This window comes from Stigmatopora argus, chromosome 10, assembly GCF_051989625.1.
Source record: "Stigmatopora argus isolate UIUO_Sarg chromosome 10, RoL_Sarg_1.0, whole genome shotgun sequence".
NCBI lineage: Eukaryota > Metazoa > Chordata > Actinopteri > Syngnathiformes > Syngnathidae > Stigmatopora > Stigmatopora argus.
In genome coordinates, this window is record NC_135396.1 from 4,162,408 (window position 1) to 4,185,988 (window position 23,581).

Below are 23,581 nucleotides of genomic sequence, written 5' to 3' on the forward strand. Positions count from 1 at the left end.
AAGAAAGAATAATCGACTATCAAAATAGTTGTTATTTGATTTGTTGTGAATTAGTCGATCTATCTGATCTTGTCTTTATTAATCAGCTTTAGTTAGTAGATGTCACAGGAAGACAAAAGTTGTAGCGCCTGATTAAAAAGAAACATTTTACCTGATATTTTTCCCTATTCACATATTTGAGTACTGAACAAGAAGAAAAAATCTTTAGAATACATTTCTTGAGTCTGTGATTTGTCACGTTTGTTCCATAAATGACAGTAAATTGATACTTATGCACTTTTGCGCCCTCCATTTTCTGCCATTTATGGTGACAAAATGAGTTAAAAGGAGAGAAAGTGAGTTAGAGGAGGAAGTACCGTATTTTGCCGTTTAATATACCCAGGTATATTAAATGATTTTTGCTTTTTTGAGCCTCCCGTTTGTGCGCCATTTAATATACCCCTGCCGTTCAATATACCCGGGTATATTTAACGGCAACTCAGCTTTTTTGGCAAGATTTGTATGGTGTTCATGGGGGCATAATTATAGATACTTAAGTTCATTAAAATTCCAAGTCAGACTTTATTCAGCAGTAAGTAGTTTTAACCTGAGCACTAAGTAGTTTTAGTCTACAAAACGTTGATGCACCCCATCACGGCATAAAGAGTGCGTAGTGGATCGTACCTTCCCGTTTGTGCGCCATTTAATATACCCCTGCCGTTTAATATTACCTGGGTATATTAAATAGGGGGGTATATTAAACAGCAAAATACGGTAAGTCATGATTCTGGGGCGATTTTTTAGTACTGCAAAGTTAGCGTCCACAAGAAGAACAACAACCGCCTGTCACGTTTGTTCCATAAATGACAGTAAATTGACACTTATGTACTTTTGCGCCCTCCATTTTCTGCCATTTACGGTGATAAAATGAGTTAAAATCTGGTGTAACAACCATCGCTTTAATGTGAACTCATAAACACTTTGAACGAAATGCTAAAAAGCCTCACTCGTGATCATTGTGACACATTTAAGACTTTTTCGCATCCGTCACCGGGGAGTCGTGTTTTTTTTTGCGAGAGGTTGTTGAAACGGCTCACTGGGAATCAGACAGAGCGCTAGTGTGTCGGTTCTCCGCCACGCCGCATACTCGTACCAAAGTGCCAGACGGCGACCAGTTAGCAACAGGGCTCGTAAAGCAAGCGAGATTCCCCCGGGATTACCGTTCAAAGCGACAGTGGCGCGCCGGCGGGGCCTTGGCCGGGCTTTCATCCGCCCGTGTGCGGTCGGCGTTTTCGCGCCGGGGGCGACGCCGTGTTGTTGTAGCTCGTTTGTTTTTACACCCACGTGGTCAAGCTTTCCCACAGAAGATCCCCGTTATCAGGACTGAGTCACCGGGGTGTGGGTGCAAAGTAACACTAAAGTTGCATCAGTTGTTCTTTAATTTTGGGGGTCCAGGGGAAACCCAGTGTTTCGCATAGCTAAATACCCATTGAGGTTATTTAATGTCCCACCCTCATGAGTTATTACCTGCGAATTGTCTAACCAAAGATCCGTAACTATTGAAATTGTGCAGTGAAATTAGTTTTGTAACGGTTTGCTTCTGCATAGGAGAGGGCTTATGACTCAATAGAAAACAATAATCGAGACTCATTGTGTTTATCGTGTGACGAGTCGGAAGACGAAATTGAAAGTGAGTTAGAGGAGGAAGTACTGTATTTTGCCGTTTAATATACCCTGGTATATTAAATGATTTTTGCTTTTTTGAGCCTCCCGTTTGTGCGCCATTTAATATACCCCGGCCGTTCAAAATACTCGGGTATATTAAACGGCAACTCAGCTTTTTTGGCAAGATTTGTATGGTGTTCATGGGGGCATAATTATAGATGCTTAAGTTCATTAATATTCCAAGTCAGACTTTATTCAGCAGCAAGTAGTCTGCAAAACGTTGATGCACCCCGTCACGGCATAAAGAGTGCGTAGTGGATGTACCTTCCCGTTTGTGCGCCATTTAATATACCCCTGCCGTTTAATATACCCGGGTATATTAAATGAGGGGGGTATATTAAACAGCAAAATACGGTAAGTCATGATTCTGGGGAGATTTTACCTTAAATTTGAATTGTAAATATCTTACATTTACACCATTGATGCTACAAGCAAGCATGGCGATAGAAAGGAACGAATAACAATACAACCAAATTGTGTTCCAGGTACGGTTCGACCAAAGAGGACAAGCCGCCTGCTGCCAATTTGCCATTAGAAGCGCTTCGGAAAAACCCTGCCTACGTTTATGTTGATTCTGGTAAGTGACTGTAGATACTTGGCCAACTGTAAAACAGGATTATTGAGTGTGTTTTGTGCTTTTTTGCGTTTTTACATTGGCTCATTGAGTTCCAATCCATCTAATTCAGTAAAGCACCCCCTTAGGTAACCTTTCAATATAGCGTGCTAGAGATGTACTCATAGTCCTTGTCATAGTCTACCAGATGTCTGTCATCAACAACCAGAAATGAGGTTATTTTGTGGTTCAGAGAAAGAAACACACAAATACTTCCGGTAAAACTTGATCTCTTGTATTTTATAATAGCCATATTTGCATGCCATGTTCATACCACCCATGAGGCAAATTGCAGTTTCTGAAAATATCCAGTCATATCACACTGACAAACCATCCAGGATGTTGTGGTGGAGGTAGTGGGGGGGTGTTTCCTTTTCCTGTTGCTGTTACTGTTGGACTTTCCTGTCAGATAGTATTAACTACTAATACAGCTTTGGGTGACTTCCAGACTCCCTTAAAGACTCTTCTTCTTTTTTTTTTAAATCTTCAGTGAGTTTCATTCGTTCGTGTGCTTTATAGATCACATCTTGTGTACTTGGGTGGTCAACATGGGGCTGAGAGAGCAGGTACATTTCGAGTGGGACACGTGTTGTTGATCACAGGCAACGTGATTGTCCTCTTTGTCATCTTAAATGGAGATGCAAGTGGGCAAGAGGAGATGTTTGTTGTTGTGTGTGGTTGTCTTGGATAAATGTCTGCTAAGCATTATCTCCTAAAACAAAGGGTTGCCGGTCTTTCAGCCATTTGACTCAACGTTTACTTGATCAAACTCTGGTGGACTGAAATTCCTCTTTTGAGATGCAGGACTCAAAAGAGCGTTTATTATGGAATTATCAAATACATGAAATATACATTGATCTTGATGCAAAGTTAACATTAATCCAACAAAAAAACCTCAAAATAATTTAGCTACCCCAATTGTAACTGAAATGTGAAATGTAATCATTATTCATGTCACATTGATTCAATCGTTTTTTGGGCTGGTTGGGATTTTTCACATTTTTTAAAAGGGGAAATACAATAGATTACAATCTTTGTGTCATTGTAACACGCACAACAAAATTAAATACCAAGCCACTTAGTACATAAATATTCCAGTCATATCAAAATTATAAAATACATTGATAAAACTGGTACATTTTATTGAGACTACATTTTTTAATGACAAAAATTTGGTTTGAAAGGAATAGTAATACAAATATGTTGGAAAAAATACTTTTCTAAAGGTTCTGTAATATTTTATTTCATGGTAAAAACAAAATGCAATTCCCTAAAAGCTTGTGTATTTTTTTTTTAAAATTCCCCAAGTTAGTGCAAGTCTTTCATGACTCTCAAGAACAATCTCAGGGATCAGGTTTTCTAGTTTTCATCAGATACTGCTACTGACTGTGTAAACTAAAATGTAGCCACAACCCCATAACTTGCACACACATTCATTTACTGTAAACAACATTGCCAAAGTGCTGCCCGTTGGCATTAAGATGGCTCCCAAATGGTGTGGTTGCACTTGTACTAAATGCCAAACATCCACTGGAATTAACTTAACCACGTCGTTAGAGAGATTATGGTTGATTTCTGATTTAATGCTGGGATGGGCCAGGGTTTGGTCCGGAGGGGCCACATTCGGATTGTCAAATTCACACATAAAAAATGTAAAAATCGTAAGCGGAAGCCACTTTTCCTACTAGGACTCAGCACTGAAGAAAAAATAAGTTACATTTTTCGATTAACCCGGCCATGTCTGGTCTACAATAACCGCGATATTCGAGGGATTACTGTAAATACATTTAAAAATAAATAAATGTGTTCAAACACCAACCAAATGTGAAATGTATACTCCAGCTGCTTTACAAAAGCAAAATAGTTTATTGAAAAAAATCATTGCATGTTAGATCCATTTTTATTGGCAAGAATGGCTGGAATCATTTGCCGCGGGCCTCTCGCAATCAAAATTGTTTCGACATCTTGCACCATCAACAACATTGATAGTCTTGTGATGGAGATGCCAGGGCTGTCCAAAATATAGCCTGAATTACCACTGAAAAAATGCTACCTTTAAACATTTTACAAACGAAAGTGACAGAATTTAAAACGTCCTTTTCATTTTTGTGCATTTTTTGGACACCCTTGCTATGGAAATGGTCCAAAGAGGAAGAACAAGCTAAACACTTAATTTTCCCTCACTGCACCCCGATCACAGGAAGTAGGCGTGGAGCGATGACTCAGCGTAGGTTGACCTCCATAGCCCACGACAACTCCCTAGCACTCCCACCCTCTCTAATTAGACAACTTGTTTGTGTTTCTCACCCTGTCTACGCTTCGTAGCGGCATCCCACTCCGCCTTCTCGTCCATTTTCTCTGGCAGGATGTAGGACAAGGGTTTGCAAACTTTTTGGAACCCTTTGAATTCCCAAAACCAGGGGGTACCTACCTCTACAGACGTAATGAACCGGTTCAGAAGTAGTAACTTTTCGTAAGTAGAAGTGTACTTTACATGTAAAAACCGTTCCAAGGTCCCCTATAGGAGCTTTAAAAATGCCCAAAGTGTACAAACCCGAGAAAATGATTTGTTAAGCCATTGAACTGAATAACAAACACTTGCAAAAACATATTCGATTGTTATTGAAGGGCATAGGTGAGAGAGGAGGAATGTAGTACTTGCTGCCAAACAAATATGTTCGAGTGACACACTTAGACTGTTCCAACATCTCTGTATACACATACCGATCATAACTTGAAAGAAAAAAAAAAGTAAATGATATCCAGCAGAAGATCTTGAGTGGACCTGTCAGTCTCTAAAATGTGTTCCAGATATGCGGTCCTTTCAAAAATCCAGGGGATGTTTCAGCCTGCCTATTGTATTGTGTGTTGTCACAGTTACCAATAAGCTACCAAGTTCAAACTCGTGCATACATCATCATCGATCAGTATACAATGCTTTTAGAAGGCCACGGTCCGAAGTGGAACGGAATCAAGGGGCGGGCAGTCCGGAGATGTAATTGGTACCTTCCCTTTTTTTTAGCAAACATGTCTCACTCAGCCAAAGTGAGTCAGAGCGTTTTGTTTTATAAGCACTCAGGCATACTTTCCCTCTGTGGGTTTCTCTTTGAAGAGTTTCTCCTCTGCGTTTTTACACCCTGATGTTAGCTGACAGTGATGATGAAGATGAACAAAAAGCTTGGCTGAGAACGCTAAAACCCGCATTTGAAGTGACTCAAAAGCGCATCCGTGTGTGGTCTTTCACTTCTATCTCACCCTCATTGGTGTTCTCGTCTAGCGAGTTTTTTTTCTGCGGCGATCACTCGCAATGTCTTGGTTGCGTGTCTTCAAAGTGCTTGCCAGGTTTTTGGATGGGGGGGTCGTAATGAAACAAGGCCATCAAAAAGACCGTGATAAGAGAAGAAAAGACAGGTGGATGAATGGGAGACGTGGGTAGCAGGAACATCTAGGTTAGCTATGAAAATAATCAAAAAGACACCTATGTTAGTTCATCTGTTCTTTGTTAAATTGAGGAATCTGGTTTTCCAAATGTATTTTTTTTTAGTATTAACTCATTGGTCGTCATTGAGGGTGGTAGACATCCAATCTATTTGGACTAGGATGGCGTCAGATAGCTAGTCATTGCTAATCTGTACCTAATCTGTGCCAAATCTGGTGTTTGACAGGTGTCAAAGTGGCGGCCCGGGGGCCAAATCTGGCCCGCTGCATCATTTTATGTGGCCCGAGAAAGTATATCATGAATGCCGACTTTCTGTTTTAGGATCAAATTCCAATGATTATAGGTGTATATTATATTTCCTAATTTCCCCCTTTTTAAATCAATAATTGCAATTTTGTAATCCAATTTTGTGTTTTTAGTTCAAATAGCATTTTGTAAAATCTAAAAAATAAATGTATACAAATATTTTCTGTTTTCCATTTTAATATTGAACATGATAAACATATTTAGTTTCCTTTTGAAATGAAAAACAAATGATTAATAGACGTTTTCCCTTACTAAGAAAAAAAAAGCTCAAATAAACATAGTTTTATATCTATTACAAAAAGAGAATATTTAGGGCTTTTGATCCATGTATTTTAATCTGATATTAAATATATCTATACTATATCTCAATTTTATATCTAAAATGGTCCGGCCCACGTGAAATGGAGTTGACGTTAATGCGGACCGCAAACCAACCCGAGTTTGACACCCTTGCTCTACACAATGCTAAATTTACTTATTTGGTCCTGTTGAAAGGTAATCAAAAGAAATATGTTTAATTCAACAAACTCCTCCTAGTTTTATATTGTTTTTTGGCCAGTTACTCTAAGAGAAAAATCAAAATCATTTTAAAAAATGGAGTCAAGTTTAACTTATCCACACCCATTGTTAGATCTTTTTATTATTTATTTTTAAACACACACACTGGCCACCTGTAGCATCAATGGCTCGAGGCGAGCAGCTGTATGCGGCAGGACATCAAAGCGCATTATTAACGTCGCACGCAGGAGTTACGCCGTCCGGACCGCTTAATGAAGGACCTGTTGTAGTACAAATGCTAATGTTAAAGACCCCGCTGTGAGTCAGACGTTCAAGAATAGAAACCTGTGAGGCCTGCGGTGCGTCAAATAAACGTGATTAGCTCTGCACGCTCAACAGGTAAAAAAGCGCTCTTGATCCAGATCAAAGAAACCCAACTTTGGACTTTCCTGTTTTGAACAGTACGCCCTTCATGTTTTAGTCCAAAGTTTGCAGTTCACAAGAAGTTCTTGACTCACTGCACTGTCATCCATCAGAATAACCACTTCCGTTATTTCCTAAAAAGAAAACCCAGCCGTACTGAAACGGAAGGCGCATGACCTTAAAGTCCTCCCGTATGTCTTTGCTTAAGATGAAATGCAGCTCCACTGGCCCATTCATCACCAAGCGTCACCAGTGGTGACACGACACCTGCTTGACAAAGTAGGTAGAAACACTCCAGATTTAAGTGCCCCCCCTACTGTTCTCCGCATGCTCTGGATGGTGTCAGCAGGTTTTCGCGGGGCCCCCCGATCAAAAGCCGGAGAGCCCGTCAGGAAACAGCTGTCGAGGGACGAGCGATGCCTTCAAGGATGAGACCACTTGAGTGGGACTCCCCTTTGGGAACGCTCCATTTCCACAGTGACAGATTTATTAGCCCCCTGACATTGCCATGCTTAGTCGTTGCAGTAGATTTCAATGTTGTTAAACCCGCCCACCACCACCACCTTCTCCAAAAAACGACTTGTTTTGCTTGTCGTGGTTTGTTAATGATGCCCCTCTCTCCTTGTAACATTCCAATTACTTTGCCGTTGCGCCGCAGAACATCGTGTACCTCCAGGGCGGTCAAATTTAAGAGCTGGCAACCCAACCCCGTCTTGGCGTAACTCAATCAATTCTGGAACAAGACGCCGCAGATCGCCGTCACTCGGTTAATGGCGTGGACTTACGTAAGCGGGATTGCGTGTCACCGGGTTCACTGTTTTCACCTGCGCTTCATTTTCCATGTAGTCACGGCCCCTAAAGTCTGGGCCGTACCAACGGGTCTGGACCTGCGTGCCTCATTCCCAATCCAGATTTGCAAGCTTCCAGTAATCCCCGGTGTTTTGAGGAAGAGAGGTGGGGCCCCCTTAGGAACGAGGTGCGCGCCGATAAAAAATGTGGCTGGCGTCCAAAGACTCGGTGCCAGGAATGCTAGCGTTGTGCATCTGGGAATGCTAGCGTTGTGCATCTGGGAATGCTAGCGTTAGCGAGATTCAAGCTTCAACAGAAACACTGACCTACATTTAAAACATAATTATAATGTTTGCTCCATGAAATTGAATTTCCATGTTTTCTGGTATCCTTCCATTTTGGCAGAAAGCTGCTCACTGTTTTATTGAGCCTATATTTTTCGTGGCTAAGCAGCCTACCTCTACGAAAACAAAAACATGGTAAATCACATTGTAAGTAAGTCAAAATATAATTTGATGTTCTTGTACATTTTTACTACTTTTACCAGCAATCAAATCTACCTTTGGGTATAAATAAGGCCCCTTTACTTTTTCCAACAATATACCCCATCCATGTATGTAATATAGGAAGTTTTTGTTTGCCAAATCAAATTATAGCCACACCTGTCAAATCTGCCAGAGGTGTTCAAAACGGCATATTCTAAATAATTCTAAATATCCTAGATACAAGTGCCCAAATGAGTTTTATTCACTGGGAAAGGCTCGGAGTGGGAGGAGCCAGATGAGGTGGCTCGGGCATCTGATTGGGAAGTTTTTGTTCGCCAAATCAAACTATAGCCATGCCTATCAAATCTGCCAAAGGTGTTCAAAATTGCATGTTCTAAGTAATTCTAAATATCCCAGATACAAGTTCCCAAATGAGTTTTATTCACTGGGAAAGGCTTGGAGTAGGAGGAGCCAGATGAGGTGGCTCGGGTATCTGATTCGCATGACTCTGTCTTCTGATTGGTTGCTCAGAACAAACCATGTCTGAGCATTTGATGTACATACAGTCAAAACAAAAAGCCTCCAGTTCAACACACGTACACATTAAACATGTTATTATTTATTTTATTGTTGTTGTTATATCTACAAAATCTGAAAATGAAGTACACTATAAAACATATTTTTTGCGTCATAACTAAAACACAGGAAATGATTACAGTGAACCCCACCTATTCATAGTTTGTTCTATTCCTCTTTTTAAATGCTCTTTTGCTTTGTAATGCCCTAAGATGCATAATTAGTGACTTATAGGAAAGAAGTCATTATTGTCTAGGCATTTGAAATTGATAGATTTGAATTTATTCAATGTATTTTTGTAAAAGGGAGGAGTGAGATTTCAGCTTGGTGTTTAGTATCGGAGAATCGTTTGTATTTTGTGTATATTTTGGTGTTTGCTGATAAAAAAGTTGAAGCAAACAAGTCATCTACCCATTCATTTTAAAGAGTAATGCAATATAACAGGTTTGGGATTATATCAAAGTGTTTTGTCCTAGCTTGCAGTGTATTTACTGTTTAAACCATTATTAAAGGGTAAACATTCTTAAAGGTGAGGCAGCAATTACTCGCATATTTACTCCGAAATGGGGGTTTACTATAGTGCAAAAAGTCTTCAGATAAGAAGACAAAACTGACTATGGTGTCCAAAATGTCCTTTTTTGAGAAGATGAAAAAGCTTCATTTTGATAAACTGACATTCATTCAAAGATCAACATGAAAACACTTTAAAACACTTGACACGGTTTGGAAAAGCTAAGCAAAAATCTCGGTCGGCGGGATTTTCCGTGGAGCGAAGCGTCCCTGCTGTCCTTTGTAAACACACCTGTTGCTATGTCCCATGGGAAAACCCCAACAACAGCTGTTTTCCAGGCTTTCAGCAACACAAACTCATGGTATAGACAGACGTCCATCGTCCAATTGAGTCGGCCCCAAAATAAATTAATCCTTTTTAAAAGTCAATACCTTTGAGTATATACAGGTACAATATAACCAATGGAAGTAGACTCAAGGTTCGATTTCAAGTCAATGATGGCTGACTTCCAAGAATTCCTCCTCACGTTTCACCTTTGCCAGCAGTGTTCTCCCCAAACGGGATTCTTTCATGCACTTTCCACGTCTTGCTATCGTTTAGCTACACTTACATGACTTCACGATCATGTTAGACAGCTGCTCCACCTAAAAGTGAAAGGAAAGATGTCAATATTGAACAGTTCACCCTCACAATGGAAGTGACGGACCGAGACTGACCCTGTGTTGTCTGCCCACGTAGTAGAGAATCGGAAGGGGTTCCAGTGCCTGGGGGACGCAGCACGGTTGGGCTGACGCCCCGGGGTTGTGGTGCTTGTACAGCGCCAGAATCTAAAGGGATCCCAGCAAGGCAAGATTATTTGATACTCCAGACAAACAGAACCATTATCTCTACAAAAATAGATTATGGCTCCTTTTAGATCGCACAAATCAGATTTTTTTTATGGGGTAATACACAATCTTCTTGTGGGTTCTCCTGGACTCAAAAAGTTCCATGTCCTTCATGTCAAGATTTCCTGGATTTCTGGACAGGAAACTCTTCCCAATGGTTTCCTCTCGGCCATGATAAATAACAAAATTAGCTCCGCACTTGACAGTCAGTCCCCGGGGGAAGTTATTACTGATGGTTCTTAAACTTGGTGGGAAGGGGTCAACAGCCAAGAACAAATCTGGAATTCTAATCAGCTTAATGTATTTTTGGTCTTGGACGAGGACATGTCTTGGATTCACGAAGAAGAAAACGTCAACAAGCTATAAGATACCGCCCTACCTGAGAGTATTTGTTCTCGGCATTCCAGATGTATGTGCAGGAACCCATGCAGTAGTTGGCATGGTAGCCGGTTGGCCGGTGAATCCACTTCCAGCCCAGGTCTTTCCTGAAGTCGATGTACAAGCTCCTCACACAGCAGGTCTCGGTCTGCCTGCAGAGGGAACTTTGTCAGTTAGGGATGCGCTCCCATCATTTTTGGGGCGTTGTTGCCTGGCGGTGTGTCGCGAGACTCACGCATTGCAGGTGTCTCGCGTGTCCGTGGCCCGTCTTTTCCGTGTGCTGAGCTGCCCGCTGGCACTGACTGGGATGGACTTGGTCAAGATGAAGGGCGGCTGCTGGGTCATCTGCTTTAATGCCCCGAGGTCGCTCCGGTCGCTTTCAATCCCGGAGATCGAGAAGCTAAAAGTAGCATCGGCGCTCCTCTGGCTGCACTCGCAGAAAAGCCGGAGTTCGAATCCTTGCTCGTCCTCTGCCGGGATTGACATTTCAAATGGAAAGACTTGAACATAGTTGATAACAAGTTTTTGACCGAGCAAGTCCCAAGGCCTCGATTCGGCAAAGGGACTCCCCCGACTCTGGTTGAGAGATTAGGGCGCCAGGTCTTAAACCCACCGTTTCCTTGGATCCAGTCCTGTAAGGTCTCGGTCACGTCAAAGGACAGCCACTTGTCCTTCAACTGGTTGGTGACAAAGCGGGACCCCAAGTATCGGGCCGACGGGCCCACGCCGCGGTATAGCTCCACCCTCTGTTCGGAGGGTATGGAGGGATTCTTGATGAGCATCCGCAGCTCGGCGGTGGTCAACAAGCGAGATTCGCCCACGTTGCCCCGGATCTCGGACATGTTGAAGGATAGCGAGATGTTTTTGGAGTTCTTGGTGGTCTCTGAGTAGTTTTTTTCTGTCGGATGATGAATAAAAAAGGGGTTAGTTGTGCAGGAATTCCACTTTTCAAAACTGAATATTCTGTCAAGAAATGCCGCCTAACTTGTAACGAGCATATCAATTAGTCTGAGCTGGACTGGTGTACATCTAATTGGTCGTTTACAGAATGTTTACAGAATGTTTACTGAGCTACCAATCGTTCATCAACTATCTTATTCAGTAACATATTCATCTAACATATGACAGTACTTGCATGGGGTATAGTATTTTCATTTATTTCAATGATCTGCTAATATTTTTACTTCATGTGCTACATTTAATGTTTTATATTCCTAGCTATGTACCGTATTTACAGTAATTGAATACCCATGTGCCTTGAATGTATCATATTTGCATCACATTAAATGTTGTCCATGGAGTTCAGCTGATATCTTATTCTTCAAGCCCAATCCATCAATCAAAGTTTGCATGTACAGTGCTTTTTCATCTGGTATCACCGTTATTTCTGTCAGTACGTCGTAACGATCGACCCTGTACTTAAAATTTGTGTGTTTATCTTATGATCTTCCCAGAATGGTAACACACTGGAAGGTTGAAATGTACGCATGACATAACATAACTGTTTTTCATCCCCCAATGTCTTTCCCAGCTGCACACACACATTAACTAAATTGAATAAGTGCACGCACACGGAGCGTGACGGCCGCCAAATAGGAATCGATTCCACCTGCGGCAACGGCCCAAGCGTAAAGAAAGAGGGTTTTGTTTCCTTACCTTTTTTTTTTATTTTATTTTTTTACGGGAGGGGGAACAACCCATATCCCCACTTTTCCATGTTAGTCAACTTTAGACTGTGTCGAACGCTGATAATGCTTGAAAATATTGAAAAATAGAAAAAAATAGGTGTAAAATCCATTAGATATGAAACTAAAAAAAAAGGTCAATATGTAAATAGTTTCCTGTAAAAAAGTAGTATTTTTTTTACCTTGATTTGCCAACGTATTTTTTTTTCCTTAAATACTGAATTTTAAAAAAAAATATCGGCTTTACATAACATTTTATTTCCACTTTCCAAAGTCAGAATTAAATTGAAAATATTATTTGAAATGGGCAATAAATGAACAATGTTTGACTCGCATGATTAAAGTGCCTAACCACTTCTTCCCATTTTTCTATAGGTGACCCTCTACGGAAACGTTTTGGATGGCTGCCATAAATCTATATATTGAGAAGATGAAACTGACCAGGAACGGCTTAAAGGTAAGATGGAAAAATGTCATGAAGAAAAATGTATGTGGGATTAGTATTCAAGTAAAGGAGTGAAGTGGTGGGGAGGGGGGTGTTTGGCTTGCGGTGAAATGTTTATCGATGCTGCTCTGGCCTGGCCCGCTCCCAACATCTTGTATTTTGCTTGGGAATGCCAAAGCCATGATTCTCTCCTCTCCTCGTTTCTCGCATACTTCCCGGACTCGGGACCGGCCGGTACCGGGACGGCGGGTCCGCCCGCCTCTTGTGTAAGACTTTTTACCAGAATTTGAGCTGGCGCCCTCGCACGAACGTACGAGCCAGTCCACAAGAGAGACATTTGGGCCGGTGCCGCCGCCCATGTCGGATTAGCGGCGCTGAAGCGAATGGAAAGCGAGCAAGCGAGCGCCAATGGGGTGAAGTGAGAAGAATGTGCGAAGGGTCAGCGAAGCGAAGTGAAAGCGGAAGTGAGGTCACATCCGCTGCGAGTCAGATTGACTTCAGTGCCAGTACTCACTTCTACTTTTGAAAGAACAAACCAGATCTTTGATTGAACTTCTCAAGTCGATCGGGTTGTCGAATGGCCGATTCCACACAGTTAACTTTGCGACGACTTTCTACCAAAACTAAAAAAAAACACGTACGCAGGTGCTGATCCGCAGGTAAGAAGGGGACAGCTGTTGTGACAGGCAGGGAAGCAACTCTGTAATTAACGCTGCGAGGAAATAGATTCCAGGAAGCAGCTCCACCCTCGCCAGGACCTCCGATTCTAGACTTCCATCTACCCCTACTTACGCATTATGAAATGGAGACTGACAACAAAATATGTATGCTAGCTAAACAAATAATTGTTGACCCCAAACATTAGCAATGGGCCAAACAACTAATCCCAATCATATCTAAGGAGAATTTAGAGCGCTCAACCAGGCTAGCATGCATGGCTATGGGATGCGGGAGGAAACCTGAGGATCCGGAGAAACCCCAAGATGGCACGGGGAGAACATATAAACTCCACACTGGTCGGAGTACCCGGAGAAAACCCAAGATGGCATGGGGAGAACATACAAACTCCACACAAGAAGGTCGGAATACCCGGAGAAAGACCAAGCTGGAACGGAGAGAACATACAAACTCCACATCGGTCCTGAACCATCGAGGATTGAACCTCAATCTCGGTACTGTTAGGTGGACATGCTAACCACTCATCCACCGTGCGGCCTCCAGAGATGATATTCAAGAGACTTTGGGATGTGAATCAGGACGCCTCGTGAAATCACTCAGTCGAAACAAGTCTTTAGTAATTTTAGCTAAGCAAGTTCCGAGTCCTAAAACTGGCAAGCGACTCCAGGGGAGTCACATGACCCGCCCGAGACCCCCAAAACAATTGCATCCTGAAATACGCATCCCTAAAGACTGGAGTGTGTGGAAAGTGTTAGTCATTGAGTGTAGGCAAATGGGCCAAATTGAAACTAGGCTGAGTTAATGAAAAGAACAGAGCAGTTGGTTGGTGTCCCACGCCCTCTGCCTCCTCCGCCGATGTTTTTCTAACAATTGCAAAATATTCCTCCACTCTGGTTGGCTGGAGACCAACGGCAGCACCAAGAAGGCTTGTTTGGAAAGGAAGCGGGGCCGCTCTCTGGCATTCCGCGGAGGTCGGAAAGGCGCGATCCCCACGGGCACCGGACCTGAGTCACCCTGGGGATCTCGCCGGTTGTCCGCCCGCCCTCCCGCCCGCCCGCCTTCCTTCCTGCCCAACTGGCCCGTCACGCTCGCCAACGTGCGAGCCTGCCGATAGCTCGCTCGGGAAGGAAGAACTCTGAGGTCGAGGGCCAAATTGCGGTCGGAATAACAACGCGTACCCGTTCTCTTGTGGGTAATTCAGTCTAATGGCTTGCTGACAATTTGAAACAGTAATTCCCAAACTGCCTCGCTTGAATAGCAATTTATTTTTGTCTTTTGGCCCTGTGATAGTTAGTATACCTGGAATGCGCAAGCTAATGTTTTGACCTGCCATTAATTTTAAAAAAAGTTCTTTATTGAATGCTATACATCCTTTGAGATGATATTTCCCCAATTTGGAATCCTGGATTTAAGACAGTTTGAACTAAAACTGGTTTGCACGAAAGATTTGCCAAAATCACCTAAAACTGAGAAAATTATATAATGAAGACCATAGGTTGTTCAAACATAAAACATGTTTAGAGCTAACAAATACTACGAATAATTTGTAGTTTACTACGCCAAGTCTTTACCAAACATGCATTTTTGTATCAAAATTAGGAAAATAACTTACTATGACGATTATTTTCAAAACACAACATTGTGTTTTAAGTGAGTTTTGCATTTAGCACCTTGTCAGAACATTCAAGTATGTGCTCTCTTCCTAATTGTACTTTTATCTCCTGTCCATTTTGATTAGTTTTTTCCAAAGTGATAACAAAATCACCTTAAAATTTAGTATCAGGATCGAACCTCATCGTGACCTGTGAATTGTGATGCGACTCGTATCACACCACAAACTATAAGGCAATACACACCTCTAATGGAAAGTGTCCACTAAAAGCCAAGATGGAGAACAAGTGATAGGCTATGAAAGGGAGAACCCAACCAACGCTCCAGTTACAGGAAACCCCCTCCATCTCTCAGGAGAAAATCAACTGAAAGAGAGCACGGGAGTGAAAAAGTGCACATCACGTCTTCATTTTCCGTACCGGCCCCGGCCGGTGGGAAAAAAAAATCTGTTTAAAAGCCCCTTTGTTCTCCTTTCTGGATGGGATGGAGTCCGCCTTTTGAAGCGGCGGCGGAGAAGGGAGGCCAACTCGGACGCGCCATGACGCATACAAACAAATGAAGATGTGTTTATGGTGAGAGATTTTGTGGCCAGATGCTCGCTGGTGCTAACGTGCTCAACGTGTGATCTTGGAGGGCTTCTGGTTGCCTGGAGACGCTTGGGTGGAGATCAGAAGATCGTCCGTGGGCTCGATTGCCTTTGAATGGGAGCCAGCTGACATGAGACGCCGCCTTGAAATGCCAATGTTCGACCACATGAAGACACGCGGCTGGCAGTCGTTTACATTTTTATTGGGCTTTTGAACACCGCTATGAAACAAATGTTTTCCACCTTGCCAAGGCACGATTGTGGAAATGATCTTTGAACAAGGACGACAACAAGAAACACCTGCTTTTCATGAAACTTGGTGGAGCGGTCCAGAAATATGATGTGGGGGTGAAAAAAAAAAATCATCATTTGATCGGCATCTGGTGAGCGGACTTGGATTTGTCAGGTTTATCAATGAAGTCTGACTTCCATTTTTTTTTATCCCGTTGGATCAAGATCAAGAGCAAGAACTAAATTTAATGCTCTATCAGTTTTCCCACTATTCAGTTAAATGTATGACGCACAGGTGTCAAACCCAACCCAGCCTGGTCGTTTTGTGTGACCCCCAAATTGAACAAATAAATAACTTGTCATGTTGTCATTTTTAAGCCTTCTTCTGTGAATTACTTCTTGTTCATCGATAGCCGTTAGAATGAATGGCCGTTCTTCAGCTTTCAACCCAATAGATTGGACTTCTATCGCCATCAACGGCACCCAATCGGTTTAATAGTAGCTCAATACAATTCCAATGTTTTCAAGGGGTTTATTAACCCTTTACATTCCCTGTTTGATTGGCCATCAATTGTTGTCAATGGATAGTTATAGAATTTCAAAATAATCAACATTTAGAGTGTTCTTGGGGGCCATAACTACATTGTATTTTTTCTCTATTCATTCTATTATTATTTTATAAACATTGCTAAACTTATTTTCAAGGGTCATTGAGGACCAGCATTTATATCATTGAAAAAATACAATTAATCGACTTGAGTGTTATCAAGGACTGTAACCAGTATTTTTATCCCAATTTTCTTATTTAAATGACTTTTATCCATTGGAAGTCGGCATCGTCCGAACATTCCGCTTCAAATCGATTGGACGTCCATCTCCAGACTCTCGTTTATTCGGTGAGTCTCGAATGGGCGTGTGGAAGAGATGCACGGTACTCACCGGTCATGTTAAACTTGTGCAGCACCTTAGCGAAGTACTCTTCCTCTTCTTGCTCGGTGTACGTGAACGTCTCGTCCTGAGCCTGCTGCTCCCTCAGCATCTCCGTTGTGCTGTTGTAAAGCGACATGAGCGTGGATGGGATCTCCTCCTCGCCTCCCTCTTGGTCCTTTTCGGGCTCCTTGGGCAGACGTAGCTTGCTGAGGATCTGACTCCTGATGGCCTCGATGCGCTTTTTCTTCACCATCTCCAGGTCCAGGGTCTTGCACGTGGACATGCTGCTCCCCCGGGCCACCGCGTAGACGGCCACGGCGATCAGGAGGGCCAGCTTCATGTCCGAGTGTTTACGTCGGCAGGGGAGGGGGGACAATTAAAGCAGTGTGGAAGTTCAGGACTGAATAGCTCCTAACATTTGGGTCGCTGGAAGACCCTGACTCGGCAAGGAGAGTTTCCCTTTACATGTTTTGCCGACGCACGAAGACCCCACTTCCTCTCGTCGCCGTTCCGTTCCGTTCCGCACGCGTCCGTCTCCGAGCTCCGAGACGGACGGCGCGATGCGAAGTCTGTTTGTCTTAAAAGTTGCCGGCAAACCCACGCGGAGGCCACCAGCGGGAAAACGATCTTCTCACTTTTTGACAAACGATAGCACGTGACCCGAGGGAGCTTTTGGTGTCCATCCTAAAGGCTAAAAAATAAAAAAAATGCTCTTCTCAGAACTTGGTCGCCGCACCTTCTCCTCCGGACTCGGCAACGGCTCCGGCGGTCGAGGGGTAGGGGGGCGTCCATCCACGTCTATCCGCCAGTTTGACTCCCACCTCAGTTTTGTTGCATCTCCTCCTCCCCGTGACACGGCTGCCTTTCGCACGCCTCTTTTTCTTCTTTTAACTTTTGTTTTTTTTGCTTTTTTGGCCTCTGCTTGTCACAGCTTGCCGGTGACAAAGTGATTTGTGGCTTCTCGTGAGCTCAGCTCACTTTTCACCCCACCCTCCTCCTCCTCCTCCTCCTCCTCCTCTTACTCCTCCTCGCCTCCTCTCGCTTTCGAGCTTTTTTCTTTTTCCTGTTACGTTCCTAATCGAGCGCGGCGCTCTACGCCCAGGAAATGAGACTAACGGTTGCAGTGTAAAACGTCTACTTCGCTGCCTTCTTTCACACGTCAAGCGCGTGAATGGCTGTCCGTCTTTTAGGCCTGGCGTCACACGACTGACATGTCAACAAACATGTCATCTTGACTGACCGCTACTTTTACAGGACAGCTTTAAGTCCATCTTCTGCCAGGCCCGAGTGTCGAAATCGCCAAATCTAAACGCGGAAGTTTTTGAAAGCAGAACAAGGCTGGTCACGGCCAAGTTGCTGATAGTTTAGGTAGGCTAGGAATGAAAGCCAAATCCATTTGAACGCGGAGGACTGGCAGTGAATGATCACATTTCAGTGTCAGTATTTACAATAGGTTTGGCTCGAAACATTGATATTTTCTTGATTGTAAATTTCATTGCGCAATGGAAATATAGGTGTGCCGTTAAAAAAACAAAAAAAAGAGCCTAGTAATACTGGCAGCTGTGGTGGTTGCTAGAATTTTACTGTTGACACAATAACAACAACAAAAATGCCAAGTAGATTACGGTCAAATTGACAATTTTTATTCTATTATAAGAAATTCCATTTTAACTGTTTTTTTGCACTGGTGTATATATGTACTTATATTTTCGGGGGTAGATTTTTGTATTTTTTATTTGTCAGAAACCAAGAACAAACACTTTACAACTTCTTTTTGAGTCTGTATCCGTCTTTGCTACCGCAACCAAGATGGCGCCGTTCAAGTGGCAGCCGGTGGCGGTAGCTCCGTCCACTCTTGCTCGTTTTTGTGTTTTTGCTGCTTTTCGGTCTTAATGATTTGTGTTGGTGATTCTTAATGATCCCATTTACTTTGATTTGCTTTGTACTTTGTGCTTTTGCTTTGTTGTTCTGTCTAATCACCCTCTTGCTACTGTCACAATGAAATTTCCCGAATACGGGATGAATAAAGTTATCCAATCCAATCCAATAAATAAATACGCTTTGTACCTCCTAAGCACTCGCTATTTAAACTAAAACTAATTCTAATTATGAAAAAGTCTCCTTGCTTCTGATCCAGACAACTTGCTTATAATTGAGAAAGAAAAAAAAACATTTTTTAGGCCTGTCGTGCTCCCCAAAAATAAATTGCGCCCTGGGCGGTGGCCCACATTGCCCATTGCAAAAAGCAACCCTAATCTGGATTAAACAGTATCATATGAAGACAAAATGTGGTCATGATGAGTCAACCAAAGTCTTCCTAAACAGATTTTCAAGTCATCTGGTGAAAACCTTTCGTTTTTAATATGGCAACCCCCCCAAAAGTCGTATACTAACCAGTTTTTTCCAATATGGTTAAGCCCTACAAAGCACTTTTATTCCTTCTGAGTTGTAAATGTCCCATAAAAGTACCCAAATGAACATTTAATACAGTGATTCATCAAGGAAGCCAAGCAACTCAATTGAATTTGACGGAAATAAAGTCAGTCCAATGCTCTCCACTGTTGTTTGATGAGACACATTTTGCCTTTTCCCATGAGCGTCACTTGTCGTCTCCCTGCTCGCTGCAAAGAATGAGCCATTCATCAATGGCCTACTCTGAATGGCTGTCTTTAAGAGCAGGAGAGACGTGACAAAATCCCCTAAAACATCCACTCCCGCACAAACAGAAAGACAAAGATGATACACAAACATTTCCACGGGTGACGCGTGAGGGTGAACAAGTCATTGTAGTTCCCATAGAAAGCAGGAGTGAGGATATCATTTATAAATAACACTCAGTTTCACGTGGCTATGTAAGAACATATTTCAAAAAGTAAAGACATCATCTCATCTCATTTTCTGAACCACTTTATCCTCACTAGAATTGTGGGGGTGCTGGAGCCTATCCCAGCTGACTTCAGGCCAGAGGCAGGGGACACCCTGAATTAGTGGCCAGCCAATCGCAGAGCACAATGAGACAAACAACCAATCACTCATAGCTAAGGTCAATTTAGAGTGTCTAATCAGCCTACCATACATGTTTTTGGAATGTGGGAAGAAACTGGAGTACCCGGAGAAAAACCACACGGCCCGGGGAGAACATGCAAACTCAGTTTCAGAAAGAAAAAAAAATCAAACTCAATTCCTCAGTCTCAGTCTACAGAAGGTCCCCACCTTGTGGAGTTCCTGTGTGTGGCTCCAGTTTTTTTTAACTAGGTCTACAATGTCTTCTGTGTCTTGTGCCTGTCTTGCTACTGTAACCAAGAAATTTCCCGAATACGGGATGAAATAAAGTTCCAACCAAGCAACCACACAGGTTGACCGACTTGGATTGGAACCCAGGTCCTCCACTGTGAGGCCGAGGCGGTAACCACTCATCCGCCGGGTTGCCCGTAAAGACAATGCAATTATCAATAACAGCGATGTTCAATTTTACATGGCTTTCAGGTTGCCCTGTGTGGTCATCTAGTGTCCTCTAGCGGTGGGGAAATGTCAAACAGCAGTTTGCTGTTAGCGCTAGTTGATAGTCTTCCGCATGTCTCCATGGCTACCGCACTACTTGCATAGAGAATGGCCCTTTTACGCCCCCTTCCGTTGTTTCCAGGAGCCGGCTAAACGTCGTCACTGTGTTTGTCTGTCACCTTTCCAGAGGTGAAAAGTTATTGACGCCATCGCGTCGGATTCGCATGCTGTGAGTACACTTTTGCTTTTCGAACTTTTTAATGTGTCATGATGTAAGAATGTCACTTTTTAATCCAACTTCAACTTATATTTCACTTTAGTGAATACTGAAGGCACTTTGTTATCCATGAAACGACATTGCCTTTATTGTAGAATGTTGATCTCCAAATCAAATGTTCAGGAATTCACCCTAAAAATAATAGAACTGACAAGTAAAATGAGATGCATTTCTACAAATGATAAAGTTGATTTGGTATTCATTTTTTTGTGCGGAAACATTCCCGCACTCACCAAAGTTGACACAAAAAAATAACAACTTTAAAGTGTCGTTAGTGGCTGTAACAAACGTTTGTTTTCGTTTTTAGTCATTTTATTTTATTAGTTTTTACAATTGCTTTATTCATTTTTGTAGTTATGAAAGTTATTCTGTAATCAAGTGTTTTTATTCATTTTCATTTAGTAATATTGTTTTCTTCACGTTTAATACATTTATCTAAAAAATAAAAAGTAACTAATGCTAAATAATTGTAAATATAATCATAATTGATAATGTTGAGGTTATGTTTTTTTTAGAATTAGCCCAAAAATAGGCACTTGCCTTATAAAGGAATAATCTGTAAAGATAAACACACAGAAAATGACATAAATTGTGAACTAATATACAAAATCTATTTTGTGGTGCCTTCAAAAAAACAATAGAAAAAATAAGTTTTAAAAAAAGTGTGATGTAACAATCGCCATTAGTCTATATTAAAAATAAATAAATAAATGGTAGTTTCCTAATGTTTAGCCCACTTTGCTTCTTCCAGGTGTCGGCGACTCAGCGTCCGATGGAAAAATACGAGAAACTGGCCAAAATTGGAGAAGGCTCCTATGGGGTCGTTTTTAAGTGCAGAAATCGAGATACGGACCAAATTGTGGCCATCAAAAAGTTTGTGGAATCCGAAGACGATCCCATGATCAAGAAGATTGCGCTGAGGGAAATACGCATGTTGAAGGTGAGCAGACCATGGACTACCGCAGGTGGCGCTGTTTATATGTGCCACAATGGTCAAATGCAGTAGACCTAGCTAGAAATGTCAATGGTACATTTTTGCATGCAATTTGAGTACTTCGTAGTCACCACATTTATAGTATAATGTATTTTTTAACCCGATTTGAACAAAGCTATCTAACTTTAAAGCCATAGAAGGACAATGTCATATCTCCAGAGCATCTTTGTAACCCTTGTTGCCCATAAAAGCTGAATCGTCCTTTTGTGCTCGTCCCACAGCAGTTAAAGCACGTCAACCTGGTCAATTTATTGGAGGTGTTCCGCAAGAAACGGCGCCTCCATCTGGTCTTTGAGTTCTGCGAGCAGACCGTCCTCAACGAGCTGGAAAAACACCCTCGAGGGTGAGCATACATTCATCTCACTTTAGACTGCTTTCAAACTAGCCGCTTCCATGACATGATCAAGCAAGATGAAAAAAAATGAACTTCATTTCAGCTTTCAACTCAGGGCCATCCATTTTTATTTGTGATACTAGCATGCCATCATTTTGTTAGAAAGTACAGCTGCCTGGTGGTAAAGTAAAGTCAGCGTTTGATGTTTATACTACTTGAGCTTGTGTGGAAACTTGCTTATGTAAACTCAGGTCACACAAAAGTCGACTGTCTAAGGCCAGCTGACCTTTTTATCCCCCGACGGAGCCACGTTGCAGAAACCGTGGCTAGATTACAAAGGTGCTTGTTACCTGGTGGTTCCCCTTCCTGTTCTCACCTGGAAATTCTGCAGTTTGCGCTGAAAAATTCCTGAACGTTTGCTTTTAAGCATTTGATTCTGGTATTTTAAGGGAATCACCCATTCCATTTTATATATAGTCCCAAGTTTAACCACATTGATGATCATCTGGTATAAGGTCATAAGGTTACCGTGTTATATCTTGTGTTTATCTTTCTGCAGGGTTCCCGAGGCGCAACTGAAAAGCATCGTGTGGCAGACGCTGCAGGCCGTCAATTTTTGTCACAAGCACAATGTAAGTAAACATACTTCTTGGAAATCATTTGAAACAAACAAAAAAACTGCTATTTAATAACAAAACGGACAAATAGTAAATATTTTCATAGTTTCTGGGTTTTTAAAAAGTGTTTGAATGTGTGCATGTGTGTGAGTATCTGATTTCTTTAGTCTAGAACAGGGGTCGGGAACCTTTTTGAAAGAGAGAGACATAAACAATTCATATTTTCAAATGTTATTCCTTGAGAGCCAGACTCAATTTAAAAGTCAAAATACATGAAAATGTAATTTTGTAGTCATTTTATCACTTTTAAAGTATGAAAAAAGTCTCAGAATTCCTCTGACAACGTTGTTAGGCTGTTGCTAATCAATGAATATCAATGAGATCAATGAGTATCAATGAGAGAATGGATGCAGAATTCAATGCCACAGTCCTGACGTTCCTATTGGTTCGTTCGGGACTCCGCTCTCTCACTACCGGTTTCCACATTTTAGATCAGAGCCATATGCACCCATCACAAGAGCCACATGTGGCTCCCGAGCCATAGGTCCCCTTCTCCTGGTCTTGAACTACTACTACTAGTCTAAGGGCTACAGAAAATGTGATTCATGTTCATTTTAGCAAGAAACATGAAGTCAAATGTTGGATTTCTGTCATTAAGGACTACAGAAATGTCAAATGGATTCCATGAACAATTGAAATCAATCAATCATAACGTCAAAAAGTAAACATCTGATTTCTCTCAAGATCTGGCCCTCGGTCCACAAATGTCACACTTGTTTTATCAATGGAGCAAAAGGAGGAAAATGACAACGCGCTGTTAATTTGGCAGCTGCAAGCAGCTTACGCTTGAGCCAAATATTTATTATGTTAGTTTAAAGTTTGTATCGAATCCACCATTTCTGGTGCTCATAGCATACGTCGCTAGGTGTCAACAATAAAGTGAGACTTTGTTTGTGTTCCAGTGCATCCACCGTGACGTCAAGCCCGAGAACATCCTCCTCACCAAGACCGGCGTCGTCAAGTTGTGCGACTTTGGCTTCGCTCGCATTCTCAGTTGGGTCCATTGTGTGCGTGTGTGGCCTT

At 42.1% G+C, this 23,581-nt stretch overlaps 2 protein-coding genes across 5 annotated transcripts in view; one reads left to right on the forward strand and one right to left on the reverse strand.

Annotated features, from left to right (window-relative positions):
- Window positions 1-23,581, forward strand: part of LOC144083984 (cyclin-dependent kinase-like 1) — a 60,808-nt gene that overhangs the window by 35,660 nt on the left and 1,567 nt on the right. For 2 of the 4 annotated variants that reach the window (XM_077612222.1, XM_077612223.1), the window contains exons 6-12: window positions 2,190-2,281; window positions 12,670-12,751; window positions 20,419-20,505; window positions 21,305-21,493; window positions 21,769-21,890; window positions 22,441-22,513; window positions 23,461-23,565. In XM_077612222.1, the coding sequence (XP_077468348.1) occupies window positions 21,326-21,493; window positions 21,769-21,890; window positions 22,441-22,513; window positions 23,461-23,565 (468 nt within the window). In that variant the 5' untranslated portion in view covers window positions 2,190-2,281; window positions 12,670-12,751; window positions 20,419-20,505; window positions 21,305-21,325. The remainder of the gene's footprint in view (window positions 1-2,189; window positions 2,282-12,669; window positions 12,752-20,418; window positions 20,506-21,304; window positions 21,494-21,768; window positions 21,891-22,440; window positions 22,514-23,460; window positions 23,566-23,581) is intronic. The other 2 variants (XM_077612219.1, XM_077612220.1) reach the window with 1 other exon arrangement.
- tgfb1a (transforming growth factor, beta 1a) lies at window positions 9,150-17,707 on the reverse strand. Its single transcript, XM_077612218.1, has 6 exons — window positions 16,785-17,707; window positions 11,223-11,507; window positions 10,845-11,079; window positions 10,611-10,761; window positions 10,061-10,171; window positions 9,150-9,988 (listed from the first exon to the last, which is right to left on the reverse strand). Exons 1-6 carry the CDS (start codon window positions 17,113-17,115, stop codon window positions 9,941-9,943), a joined length of 1,161 nt encoding a protein of 386 aa, XP_077468344.1. The 5' UTR covers window positions 17,116-17,707; the 3' UTR covers window positions 9,150-9,940.